General features: G+C 40.1%; 1 protein-coding gene and 1 long non-coding RNA gene across 3 annotated transcripts in view; one reads left to right on the top strand and one right to left on the bottom strand.

Annotated features, from left to right (window-relative positions):
• Nucleotides 1–4,236, bottom strand: part of LOC119144306 — a 28,078-nt gene extending 23,842 nt beyond the window's left edge. For both annotated transcript variants that reach the window (XR_005103053.1, XR_005103052.1), the window contains exons 1-2: nucleotides 4,112–4,236; nucleotides 2,363–2,572 (exon numbers count right to left, since the gene is read on the bottom strand). This is a non-coding gene — a long non-coding RNA (uncharacterized LOC119144306). The remainder of the gene's footprint in view (nucleotides 1–2,362; nucleotides 2,573–4,111) is intronic.
• The window catches only part of HPGDS (hematopoietic prostaglandin D synthase), a 30,244-nt gene that overhangs the window by 5,584 nt on the left and 11,837 nt on the right, over nucleotides 1–12,823 (top strand). Inside the window, exon 2 of the mRNA XM_037379457.1 lies at nucleotides 6,429–6,570. Coding sequence (XP_037235354.1) covers nucleotides 6,438–6,570 — 133 coding nt within the window. The 5' untranslated portion in view covers nucleotides 6,429–6,437. The remainder of the gene's footprint in view (nucleotides 1–6,428; nucleotides 6,571–12,823) is intronic.

Raw genomic sequence — 12,823 nt, 5'->3', positions numbered from 1 at the left:
AGAACACCTTTCCCAAAACCTTTATGACTGTTAGGTTGGTTAAATAAAAAGGAAGACAGACTGGAAACAGACATTTCCTATTTTTCTTACCTTACTAAAACCGTGAAATGCATTTTATAAAGTTATAGCTGTGAAAACTTTTCTTTACTTGCCTTCTACAAGAGCTATTTAAGTCTTGTCTCTCTGGTTCCTTCCTCCAAAAACTGAACATGCAAAACATGAAGGCAGGAAGACTCACTTGGACAGGAAAATATTTTTTGAAATTGAGGAAGGAGAAAGCTGCTTTGACACTCTGCTCTCCAGTTCCAGGGTGGGGGAATTCACCTATCTGAGAAGGACAGTAAGCAAGACAGGCAAAACTGAATGTAATATCCCTACTGTTTCTGAGGTGAAATGAGGCAGTGTAAGTCTCTTTCCTGGTTAAAACTCTTTCTTTGTACTCCATAAAGTAACACAACTCTCCCCAGCCCCCAAGGATCAGAACCAAAAATCCATGCTTCATACTTGGATAGGTCACTCCTGAGACAATAGCCTAAGGAAAAACGCCTTTAATGTGTAAAGATTCTTTTGACTGCATATACAAAGGAAAAACCCCATAGACATAGCCAGCTTCTTTCCTTTCCCTTCTTGACTGGAGTTTCCTCATTGACATTAGCACCACTGGGCCTTGTGACTGGGAGTAAGGAAGAGAAGGAATATTTTTCCCTCTGAACTGCCAGCATTACCATTAATTGAAAATGTTCAGCTGATACTGGTGATACGAACATCAAGATGTATACGTGGCACGGCACATTACAGAAATATATGAGTAAATATACGAGTTGGCTGGAATTGCAGTGCCCCTGCACCCCAGTACGATACCTCAAATTAAGCTGTCTGGTATACATCTATTTCACACCTACTAGTCTAATTTCCAAGCCAACTTTGCAGCACCAGCTTTTCAAGAAATAACAACTGCTTTAAAAGCAGCGCTGAGGAAAAAAAAAAAAAAAAAAAGTCCACCAAGCTTTTCAACTTGGACTAGATTATTGCTTAGAGAGGGCACAAATTCTGCTTCACACTTAGCAAGATGCTCCTTGGCAGAAAGATACCTGGAGGTTTATGTGAGTGGAAGCTGATCTGTTGTTATACTTCCACCTTAAAAAGTCATGAAAATGAAAGTTAGAATATCAGCTCCAGCAACCCAAACACTCTGAATTGCTATAACTGCTTAATCTTATAATAAAATAAACAGAGGTATCTGTTGACTGAAACATCATTCAGCAGTCCTTGGGGGGACTTTTTCTCCTTCCTCATCTGACATGGCAGCACCTTCCTTTCTCACACCCTTCAGCAAGCACAGGTCCAGCCTGCTCTCCCGGTGGCCGATCACAGGCCCAGAGTTCCCAGATGCAGTCCTAGGTTGTATTAGCACAGGGAAATGAAATGGAGCTCTCTGAAGGACCATGTCCTGGTCTGGTTGCAAATCAAGCCAGGACAATGGTACCAGGCAGCTGAGACCTCCAGCCTCTCCTTTATGGCAGGCCCATGGCCAGGCAGCGCCGCGTCAGGTGCTAGCTGTGGTACTTTCTGTTAAGTGACTCCTAAATTAATGAAGGACCCAGATGTTAAATAAATATACAAACAGTGCAATGCATCATCTCTTCCAGGCAGACAGTTTGAGTCCCAAATTTTTAGAAATACCCAGATGAGCCTTAACAAAATCCTACTTGCTTGCTAGAGGGAACAGTTGGCCTTTTTAAATCCTCTAACAATAATTAAACCTTAAGGCAAGAAAATTTAATTTTTCACAGTGCAAACTACAATTAAAGGGGACTTTGCACCACGAGGTGCTTTCTCAGACTTTGGATGGATGCGAACAAATGGCTCAACTTGGCTGGTTTCTCCCCCTCCACCCCCAGCTCAGGGAAAAGCTCTTTGCTGCCTGTCACCTCAAATATTAATAACCTTATCCAAGAAAATGAAATGAAGTCCTGCCTTTTGTGGGTTTGAGGGTTTGTTTTTTTTTCATTCTTCTTTTTCTGAATTCACATACTTTGTATCTGCATCCAGGTTTTGGTGTCTGTTACTAGCCAAAGGAACATTTCCTTGTATTACTTTGAGGGCTGGATTTTCCAAAATAGAGATGAAACACTGTTCATCTACAAAGTCCAGTAGAGTTTTGGTGTTTAGTTTCATGGTGCAAAGGCTCAGGCTGGGTGTGCAGAACTGCACACAGGCTGGCACAGGCAGCCTGCTCTGGGCGCATATCCAAAACTCATCTTGAGCAGACAAAATGCAGGCAATGCACTTGTGACTTACCCTTTAAAACAGAGCAGGGACACATACGCTATCATCTAGTAAAAGCAAGAGTATAGCATACCTTGCAGGTACTGGGATTGTTTGCTTCTGTATTCTCCCAGTGTGTTCATACCGTTTCCAGTCTGCCAGTGCTTTTTCTTTTCTGTATTAGTACTATCTGAAATTCAACATTTTAGTTCTCAGAGAATGATGCTGATTCCTTCCTGGAATCTGTTTTTTCACTCTAATCTTGCCTGAAGTTTTCAAGTTGATTGCTTAGTCCTGCTCGGAACTGGAATAAAAACATCCCAAACTCATCAGATAATACAGTATCTCCGTAAAGACAGTCTTAAATTATTTTAAATCTGTCCCAAGATGTTTGAGATACTTGTAACCTCAACCTGAATTTTGACTTGTAATGTAGAGGATGCCACCTTTTACACATATTTGACCTTCTCTCAGATTTTCTGTTTGATTTTTTGAAACTGAGTGGCTCCAAAAGTTGAATTTAATCACAAGATCCACTAATCTTCTGTTTAAAGGTATGTTAAAGCCAGTTAAGCTGGCTTTAAGAAAGCCACAGACGAAAGCTAGAAAATCAGCTAAGAGGGTCAACAACTTTGAAGTATTAAAGCACATTTATTAGTAAATTTCGACTTGCTGACTTCGCTTGAAAGTTGTATGCAATAAAACTGGGGCAGAGGTTTCCACAGGCACTGTCAAAGTAGGGCAGGGCAGATGCACAGGTGGGCCCTGGCTGTGTATTCATCACTTTAGAAATTGAAAAAATGCTGCTTAGATGGCAGGTTTATTGGGGGAAGGTAAAACAGCCCCCTCCTGCATTTATGCACACTTGGCTTTGCAATGAACTCAGATTTAATAACATTAAGCAATTGGCTAAATGTTTGTAAGTCTGGGCACTGAGGTCCTTCCCCCCCCCCCCCCCCCCCCACCCCCCCCCCCCCCAACATCTTCCAGTACTTTTAAACCATAACTAAACCTAAAAAAAGAAATAATGTTAAATAGTTTCCCCTTTTGTCACTGCCCCCCAAAACAAAAGTATGAATTGAAAGACCCAAAATAGACCTTTTTTCCCCCTAGAAGAGATATTTTTCAATCATTTAATAATTTTGGACATTTTTAAAGTTTTTCTGATTTGTTTCTCATCATCTATTCCTTTACAAAATTCCTGGGAAAATGAGGCAAAAAGAATAAGGAAAAAAGCCAACAACTTGCTTCGTATGTTTGGCAAAAAGCTATTCCAAACACAACCATTTCTTTCATTTAGAAATGTATCTGCAATTGTTTAAGGAAGCACTACTGACATTTCACAATAAATATAAATAAAAAATAAAATCTACAAACATTTACAAAAACATGCTTACAATAAAGCTATAGAGACCTTTAAAATGTCAAGTAGTTTTGGTAAACTCCTCGTAGGGTGGTTGTTTGCTGTTCACAGATGGATAAAAATTCATAAGCTTAAATGTGCATCAGCACTGCAAATATTTGATTACTCTTCACAGTGTATTCATTAGAAATTTGTTTAGTTTTGCTTTAGACATTTCAAACAATAGTTTCCGCCATTTTCTTGACAGACCAAAATATTCCACAGCCTCCTACAACAGCCATAAGGACCTCTGATCTTCAGCCAAAATTCCCTTTTCTTTACATCATCTCGCTACTCCTGATTATAGATGTCTTTGTATATAAAGTTCCCCCACAGTAAGAATTAGACTCTTCCAAAATACTCGCCACCAGAAGCGTTATGCTTCATTCATCTCCAGCCCGCTCTATATATAGTTGTCTACTGTTTTCCTCATGACAGTACCTTAAAATCTTCTATTCTGGTGCTTTTAAATGCCTTCCAGCTGTCAACAGCTCTCCGCTAACACAGGGCTAAGCAGGCTCGAGGTAGGTGAGATACTGGAGCCGTGTGAGAGCAGCGCGTTAAGCACAGGGTGTTCATGACGAAGCTCTGCAAACACCCCTAAAGGGAAGCGGTCACTGTGGGTTTTGCATGTAAAAGGTTTTATCCTCTCCAAAGGCACTGCATCAGTCATATTCGCTTGCCTCTAAAAAAAAACAAAAACAAAAACAAAAAACAGGAAAGTAAGGATCAAGTGGGGTTTTTTCTCTTTTAACTCCCAAATCACTAAGTCATATCTAATTCAGATAGCACATGCTCTTCTAAAAATGCCATTCCTTGCTCTTAAACAACCACACAAAATCAGAAACAGGGGGAAAATAAAGCTACAATCTCCTCCATTCTTTGTACGTTAACTTTCTAGACATGTCATCCAAACTCATCCTGCATAAATAAATAGTAAAGTATAATAATAGACAATATTATTATACAAGCACAATAAAACACAAGTAGTAATAAATCTGGGCACAAAATTTGTAAATAGAATAGCTATAATTATATATGTATAATATTATGATATAATAGCTAAAACAGAAATGTTTTGCCAGATATCTAAAACATGCTTGAAATACTTGGAATTGTCAAAGTTTCTCTCTTTAGAGAGAAAAAGAGTTACACCTGTAGTCTGCGAGTTGTGTTTGCCAAGCAGCAAACATATTTTCTGGTAATTAATACATCTAGAAAACGAATCACATCCTGATTTAACCCAATTTGCCTGCAGCTTCCCTCTTTTATACAGTGCAAAGGAACACACTTGCCTGACTAAAGAAAATAAATTTAAAAAAATAGTGGTATCTTTTTTTTTGAAGCACTTGGAGATATCTCCATTGGTAACCGGGTAACCTTAGCAATAAATTAAGCAGCCTCCAATGTGCTCATATGCTGTGAATTTTTTTTGGCCTTCACTACTCTGAGGACAGAAAGAAGATGGTTTTGCCTTTTGAGGAAAAAGTGGCAAAGGCATTTTGCTCTTTTCAGCATGAGTTAAGGGCAAGCTTTCCCAGTCTCTGAAGAAAGAGCAGCTCCCTCTAAGTGAAAGCTGATGATACATCTGCCCTCAAGCAAAGGTTTTCAAAGACAAGATGACTAAATAGGGGGTTGTTTCTCTTGCAAGGTTATGGAGCAGCACTCCTCAGTAAAAACATTCCCTTTCCTTCCCAGCACAGATGATCTGTGTTGCATGTGTTATTACTAACACTCTGAATCTGATGGAAATGAAAGAATTGTAAATGACCTGCAAGGTCTGCTTTAAGGCCAAAGCAAGGCTTTTGCTTTGGGTGAGGAGGTGGATAGTGGTTTTAGTTTCCTTTGGCCAGTACATTTAAATATCAGCTGAGCTCACAGATCTCTCTTACTAAGGTGGCATGTGTGCAGAGGTTAAAAATTTACTTTTGGCTTCAAGCAGCCTTAGCTGTTCACCTGTCCTGCACCATCCTTGTTGTACAAACTCATAAGTATTTTCTTTTATTGCCTATTACACCAACAGACAAATGAAGCCTTCCTGTTATATGATACCTAACTAGAACTGAAGGGCGAGGGGGGGGAACAAAAATCACAAAAAACCCAAAGTAATTTCAAGTTTTCTATTGGTTTCTGAACAAGAAACTGAGAATTCTGTTATGATTTTCTCAAAACAACAGCATTGACTGGTTTCCATAGCAAATTCTCATTCTAAAATAGTTTGGATTGATTGCCTATGCAACTAGGGTAACAGTTCACAAGAAAAATCACAACAGCTTGGTCATTCACATGATTTGCTCTTGGATGAAGGTGTCCATAAGCAATAGAGGCTGAGCAGGGCAGGCTTGAACAAAACTGCTGCTCAAGACAGCAACTGTCTTCTGTCATAGTATATGATTTTAGATCTGCACTCTGAAAAACACGTTATAAAAATGGCCTGAGTTTGGAGTCACAAGGAAAATAAACAAAAAATAAAAATTCTTAGTATGTCTGAAAAAAATATCAAGCCATCTTTCTAGAGATACACAAGGAGGAACTGCAGGTTTAACTGTCACTGTCCATGTCTGAATATTGTGGCTGACAAATGCAGAACAAAAGGTGACTAATGCAATGATTGCAATGTACAACACATCATGCTTTAGTGTAATAAGCCCTTTGCATTGTACAAGCACCTCTTTCAAAAAAACAAACACACAGTGCACTTTGGTAAAAAGGACTTGCGTTACGAGTAACTGAAGCAACGCGGTGTCTTTCCTTTTAGGGATCCAGCATGCCACAGTACAAGCTGACATACTTCAATCTGCGAGGACGAGCAGAAATCAGCCGCTACCTGTTTGCCTATTCAGGCAAGAAGTATGAAGATTACAGAATAGAAGCAGCAGACTGGCCCAAAATCAAACCGAGTAAGTAGCACAGAACTAAAGCTTCGCTAGAAATGCTGTCAAAAAGCAAAACAATTTAAGAGGTACTGATGGTTTGTGAGCAGAAATACATTTAATTCCTGGCTTTAATTAAACCTATGGGAATGTTATTGTCTAGGCAGTCAAAATGTCATTCCTAATGCTCTCACAGAAGTCCAGAAACAAATCTTCAGAAAATCAGAAGTGACTTACCTGCTGTCATCCAGATGGGCTTTTACTCCTTATCAATTCAGTTCAGCTTTTGTCTGCCTAAAGCTAACCAAATGCATGCTCGTATTTTCAGCTTCTTTGGAGGATTCCTGCTCAAAGACCCCACTGCAGCATTCACCCTGGTTTTAGAAGGCCAAATTGGAAATTAGTGTCAAGGAGGACACTCCTTTGCAACAAGAAGGGTCTTCAGAGAGGGGAAGTGATGAGAAAAAACAAAAAGAACTCAGTTGATATAGCAAAGAGAAAATAAAAGGATCAAAGAGGTGCTAGAAAATAATAATTCCTAAGAACAAGCCCTACCAGCCCTTCTGAGAGTACTCTGTAGGCTACTGCACCCCCTCTCTCTCATGGGTTTTAGTTAAAGTAACCTTTTCCCAGCTATTCAAACTATTTGTTATTTCTGTTCATTAAATTGGACTTCGTTCAGATGAAACAGATCTTGAGTTTGGAGACTGGGAATATGAAGTCAGAGATACTTGTGTCTTCTTTTAATGGATTTGACCTGTGCTTTGCTACACAGGCTATGACTCTTCACATCCAGAATGAAGAATAATATCTTAAGTTTGGGGGAAAAGCACAACTAATGCACAAGGTGATTAATAGAAACCAAGCGACATTTCTTGAAAGGCTTTCACACCATTTAACAAACCCAGCCAGTAAGCTACCAAATTCTTGTAGGGTGCAGTCAGATTTGGTCTTTCCCAGAATGTTCGCAGTGACTTGAATAACAAATATTGAAGCGCCACTGCTCTCCAAGTGGCAGCTGAAGCCATCTGTGGTGCTCAAATCTAGAAAACACTGGCTAATAACCCACAGAGAGGCGTGTAAATGAAGCAGTAGAAACAGAATATTTTCAGTTAAGGATGCCTGTCTTTGGAAACTTTTTCTTTGTAAGAGCTTAAGCCTGTTGACCATGTGGTATAGCTTATTTCTCTTCCACTGCATTTCTCAGGGATGCAGGGTAGAAACTAAAGGTGAGACTGAGAATTCAGATGAACAGAGGAAAGCTTTGCATAGGCCTTTTTCATACTTAGCTATGCACATATTCACATGTACACAGACCTTATGTCCTGAAACAAAGTTCAGAGAATATTAGCAAAGTATAATTCCACATAGAGTTTTGCATACTTATTTTTTAAGCAATTAAAAGAATTAAAAATGCAAAGCGTGAATAGCGACTTAAAGGCTACAGAGATATTCGCATTCTAGGAGGTGTTCTAACAGCAGATCTATTAGACAAGGTAAAGGAGTTGCACCTCTCTTTGAATATTGGTATGTTCCCAATGTCTGAGCTAGTGCAAGAAACAAGGGAGGAAAATCCCTCCTATGCTTTTTTCATTGCTCACATTGTGAATCTCCCAGTGAAGATTTATATGTTCTTTATATGTTTATACTTGTTCACTACTGTGAACGCCCAGCTACAACACCTTTACCACCAAAACACTGGGAGCAGAGGCTCCCTAGAAAACCTAAGCCATATGGTTTGTACCCGTATCTGCTACACTAATGAAGTTAGTTAAGTCATCTAACCTTTGGATGTCTTTGTTTCTCTTTCTCTGATGTGAAAATTTTATTGCCAAGAGTTAATTAAGATACTTCATTTTCCCTGCATAAAGGCCTTTCACAGCAGCCTCTGCTATGACTGATCCCTAGATGAAATTCCAAAGCAGATAAGAAGTTTAGTAAAATGTGGGAGTTGCTGCCCTCAGATTTGTGAAATCATCTGTACAAAATTTATGGCCTAAGAGTTCTTTGAATTTCAGGCTTCTTTAGACACCCAGTCAGTCAGTCAGTGGATGGGAACTGGAACATATCATGCTAATTGACCAGGAAAACGTACACCTAGAAAGAAATACTTGGCCGCATGTCTGAAGTGCTATTACATCTTATACCAGGATGCTAAACTTTTGCTTCTGGAAGGCTCCCTGAATACTACTAGCTCAAGCACCAATGTAATGGCGGCATTTGCCAGACAATCAGCGCTGCAGACAATACCCAAGTTAAGTGGTTTGTCAACTAAAACAAGAGTAAAGGTATCTCATTTGTATGCATGATAACGTAATGTTGGTAAAAAAATTGCCTGGATATGACTACCACTGCCTTTGTGAAGCAATCTTTACTCATGGCATTTCCAGATAAAGTTATCTCCCACAGGGAAATCAGCAAAACCCTGAATGAAAGGCAGCAACAAGGCTTTGCAGTAAAGAGCCTTACACTGTGCCAACAAGACCAATAGCCACAGCTTCTATCTGCCCTGAGGTACCAAAACATCGACTTTGCAGGCCATGACCCAACACAAGAAAAGGTTTCCTCCTGGCTTGGGACTAGGTCATATAGAATTTGTGCATCTTAACAGTACAACAATACTGTATACAGCAGAGATGCACCATTTTCCATAAGGAAAACAAACCGCTTGCATTCTCTCCTATCCTGAATTTTCAAAATGTGCCTCAGCTCCCTCTGTGGAGGCAGGGATTGAAAATTACAAAACATTAGTCCTCAGGAAAGCAGGTAACAGGATCCTTGCCAAAAAATTTCCATTACTGCTGTGTTTAATCGTAAATATGAAATGAGGGGACCCATCCAACCTATTATGCATACAAAGGCATAGCTGACTCTGCTGGGAGATCTTCTGCACTGCTATCGTTCATATTCTGTGTTCAGATCTTTCTTATGAAGCTCAGGAATTTTTTTTTCCCTATTTTGTCTGCACTGAGTCTACCTCAAAAAAGAAAGAAAAAATAAATTAGCAGATTCCAGTCTCATCCTGCTGAAAACTAAAGGCTGATAAGTGTTTAGCAATAAGGGGAATTACACCTGCATTTGATGTAACAGCAGCTAACGTAATTAACAGCAGTTTGGTACACCACTTATTTTGCAACCCTCAAAACCCATTAAAATTGGTCCAATTAATTGAATAATTACACAATTCTATAGTGGAGTGAGGTTAAGAAATACCAGAAAAATTGCTATGTATGCTTACATATACCATATTCACATTTACCCACTTGCCTATGAACAATCTGAAACCAGTTTTGACTGTAAAGTCTGCAAACACAACATAATGTCCTTCTTTTTAAAAACTTACAGCATGATAAAATAAGATAAAGAAAAAAAATACTTAGGGAATAAGTCTGGACAGGAGCAGCACTTCATGTTTCTTGAGCCACTAAGGGAACAAATCAGAGAATTCAAGTTTGTCTAAGAGCACAAGGATTCAGGCCTCTGCACAAAGGATAGGTTTGCTTCATCAGTTTTCACAAAATTAAAGTAGGGTTTTACAAAAATACTAACCTCCCAGCCAAATCATCCACATAAACCAGAAAATACTGTCCTTATTTGAAGAAAAAGCTTATTGCTTAGTTCTCCAGTAAAATTGATAGGAAAACAGAAAATGTGTGCATTAAGATTGATGTGCAGAAAGGCCGTTTAGAAAACAGACTTGCAGCTGCTGCAATTTTAATTTTAACCTGGATTGAAGAGTGTGACTGGCTTTGTTGTTTGTTTTGGTGCTTTTCATGTGGCTTCCCCAGGAAGCTGTTGTGTTAATTGTCCTTCAGGCAAATAAGTAACTCCTTGCTTCTCGAAATACTGTCCCGCTTGATTCTGTTTACACCTAAGTGGTGTTTTGTTTTGTACAAGACTAAGTCATATTATAACATAAAAAACTATGTCATTTGGCTTATACACTCTGAAATTAGAATTTCTGTATCTCAACGTTTCTTCTTTTCCCCTTCTGTCACTAATCAGATCATCTTTGGTAAATTTTCTAGTTGCTGATTTCAGGCAGGGACTGTAGTTTGTAACATAAACAAGCTTACGCAAGCTAGTATGTAAGTATCTGTGTTGGCTAGCTTTAACACAGGATTTTAAACAACAGTTTAGTATCAAGTGGCAGCTTTAGATGACCTTTCACTCTATATAAGTCAATAATTATTTAAATAAACTCACATTTTACATTTCCTTTTGAACAGACAGACTTGACCATGCCACCATTTAAACCAGAGTCAACTCAAGATCTATACACTAGCACATAATAGACACATTTGAGATCTGTATTGCCATAAAATAGGCTCCTCACAAAAAAACATCACGCTGATGTAAGTCATGATATAGCCAAAATTCCAATGTAATGGTGCACAGAGTTACCATCCTCATCCTCTTGAGATATTAGGCTAGCAAGCAGTAACAGCTTTTGTTCTGTGGCTCATTCAGGGAATGGCAATTACACAGACTTTATCACCATAGCAAAGGAAACTTTCATTGCGCTGACTCCTGTACACATCCCATAACCTGTTTAGGAGGGGTGGCATGGTGCTTGAAAGGCCCTCAGGAAACCTGACAGACTAGTCATTGCACTGAAAATACTTCCAAGGTAAGTCTTAAGAGGCACCTGGCAGCAGACAATAATTCCTGGAGGGAGCAATTGCCATGTTGCCAGAGTGACTTGCTGCTATGTAGCTCTACATGAGATGTGTAAATAGCTATTTGGGTAAGAAGTAGGGCTTAGCAACCACTTCCAAGGAGAACATGAGTTGTAATAGCTATAGCACTAAAGCTGGGCTACGGTGAGATCAGAGCACCATCCTGGCCATCCCTTTCTAGAAGATACAGACTCTGGATGCCTCCAGCTCCAGGCCAACCGCTTCCCAGGGGCCTTGCTCCTCTGGCAGCCTTACAAAAAAATGCCTTTCATGTGCCTCTTATTGGAAGATGCAAAGTATCTCACATATTTGTTTCTCATGATCCAACTTAAATATAAATGGAAACGAAAAGCAATTACGTTAGCTTTCAAGGCAAAGGAGAACTTACTTTGACAGAGACAGCATAGTAGGAAGTGTGCCTGTCACACTTATTTTCCCCCACCTTTGATTAATCCAGCTGTCTTACTATGACATCAACCTACGGTGCTTGATTGCAAAACCATTAATTATTCAGGTTTTGAGGGACAACCAAATGCTTAAACACGGGCTGCTTAGCATCAAGATCATGGGCAGTTTCAATACAGGCAGGAGGAAGCAAGGGGAAGAGCAGGTCAGCCTGGGGGGAACAGGGAAATCTGCACTCACCTCTGGGAGAAAAGCTGAGGTGAGTCTGGATAAGTGTGGGGAGGAAAGAACAGAGATGATGAGGAGAAGAATAATGAAGAAGAGTGGAAAAGGGAGAAAGAGCTAAGGGAAGGAGAAAATTAAAAATGGTGCCCGCAGAGGGGCTGCTCACGGCAGGGGGAGAGCAGCGGTGTGCCGTGTAGCACAGCACGAGGTTCTGGTTGCTCCACACCTGCGCCCACCAGCCCAGCTGCCAGGACAGAGCTGTGCTTAGCACTGGGCTGGGTGTCCCCTCCCTGTCCCCTCCCAGGAAACAGGCCCAGGTGAGCACCATCCACCGGGTCGTGCCCCAGAGAATGAGCGAGGAGCTCACAGGCAGAGGGAAGGCCCGAACCACAGTGAGAACCTATGAGCATGCCAGGCTGGGAAGAGTGATCACAGCCATTACAGACTTCATGGGAGGGAGACAATTTATACACATGTCCTTGCTTTTACCACACATCAGGCCTCATCACCCCTGGCTAGTACCCAGCAGAGACTATATAAACATCACTGTTCCAGTCACAAAAGCCAACCAAAATGAAAGCAGTATCAAAAGGAATTCATCCAACTCCTAAACACTGTACAGACATTTCAGTGAGTCCTTTCTAAAATGAGACTGCAGATCAGCCCGAAAACTTACGCTCACCCTCTGTCAAGGTTTTCTTCATGGGGAGCGTAAAGTCTGCAGATTTCATTCCAGCAAGCATTTATAAAAACAACGAACAACCAAGGAAAGAGGAAAAGCAAGAATTTGCTAAATGGAAATTCAATTTAAAGATTACTACAGCTTTAGTTATCCAAACAGCATGGTTTTTCAAAAAACCCTGTTCCTCTTTTCAGTGAGCTTTCAGTCTAAATCTGGAAAGCAACACAGATTCACAGCGCCTTCTACTTCAGATAAGTAACAAACCAAATAGAAACTGAAAGGGAAAGGT

Source organism: Falco rusticolus, chromosome 1, assembly GCF_015220075.1.
Source record: "Falco rusticolus isolate bFalRus1 chromosome 1, bFalRus1.pri, whole genome shotgun sequence".
In the NCBI taxonomy this organism is placed as follows: domain Eukaryota; kingdom Metazoa; phylum Chordata; class Aves; order Falconiformes; family Falconidae; genus Falco; species Falco rusticolus.
Note: the sequence above shows the minus strand (reverse complement) of the source record. Positions and strands in the feature narration are given on the sequence as shown.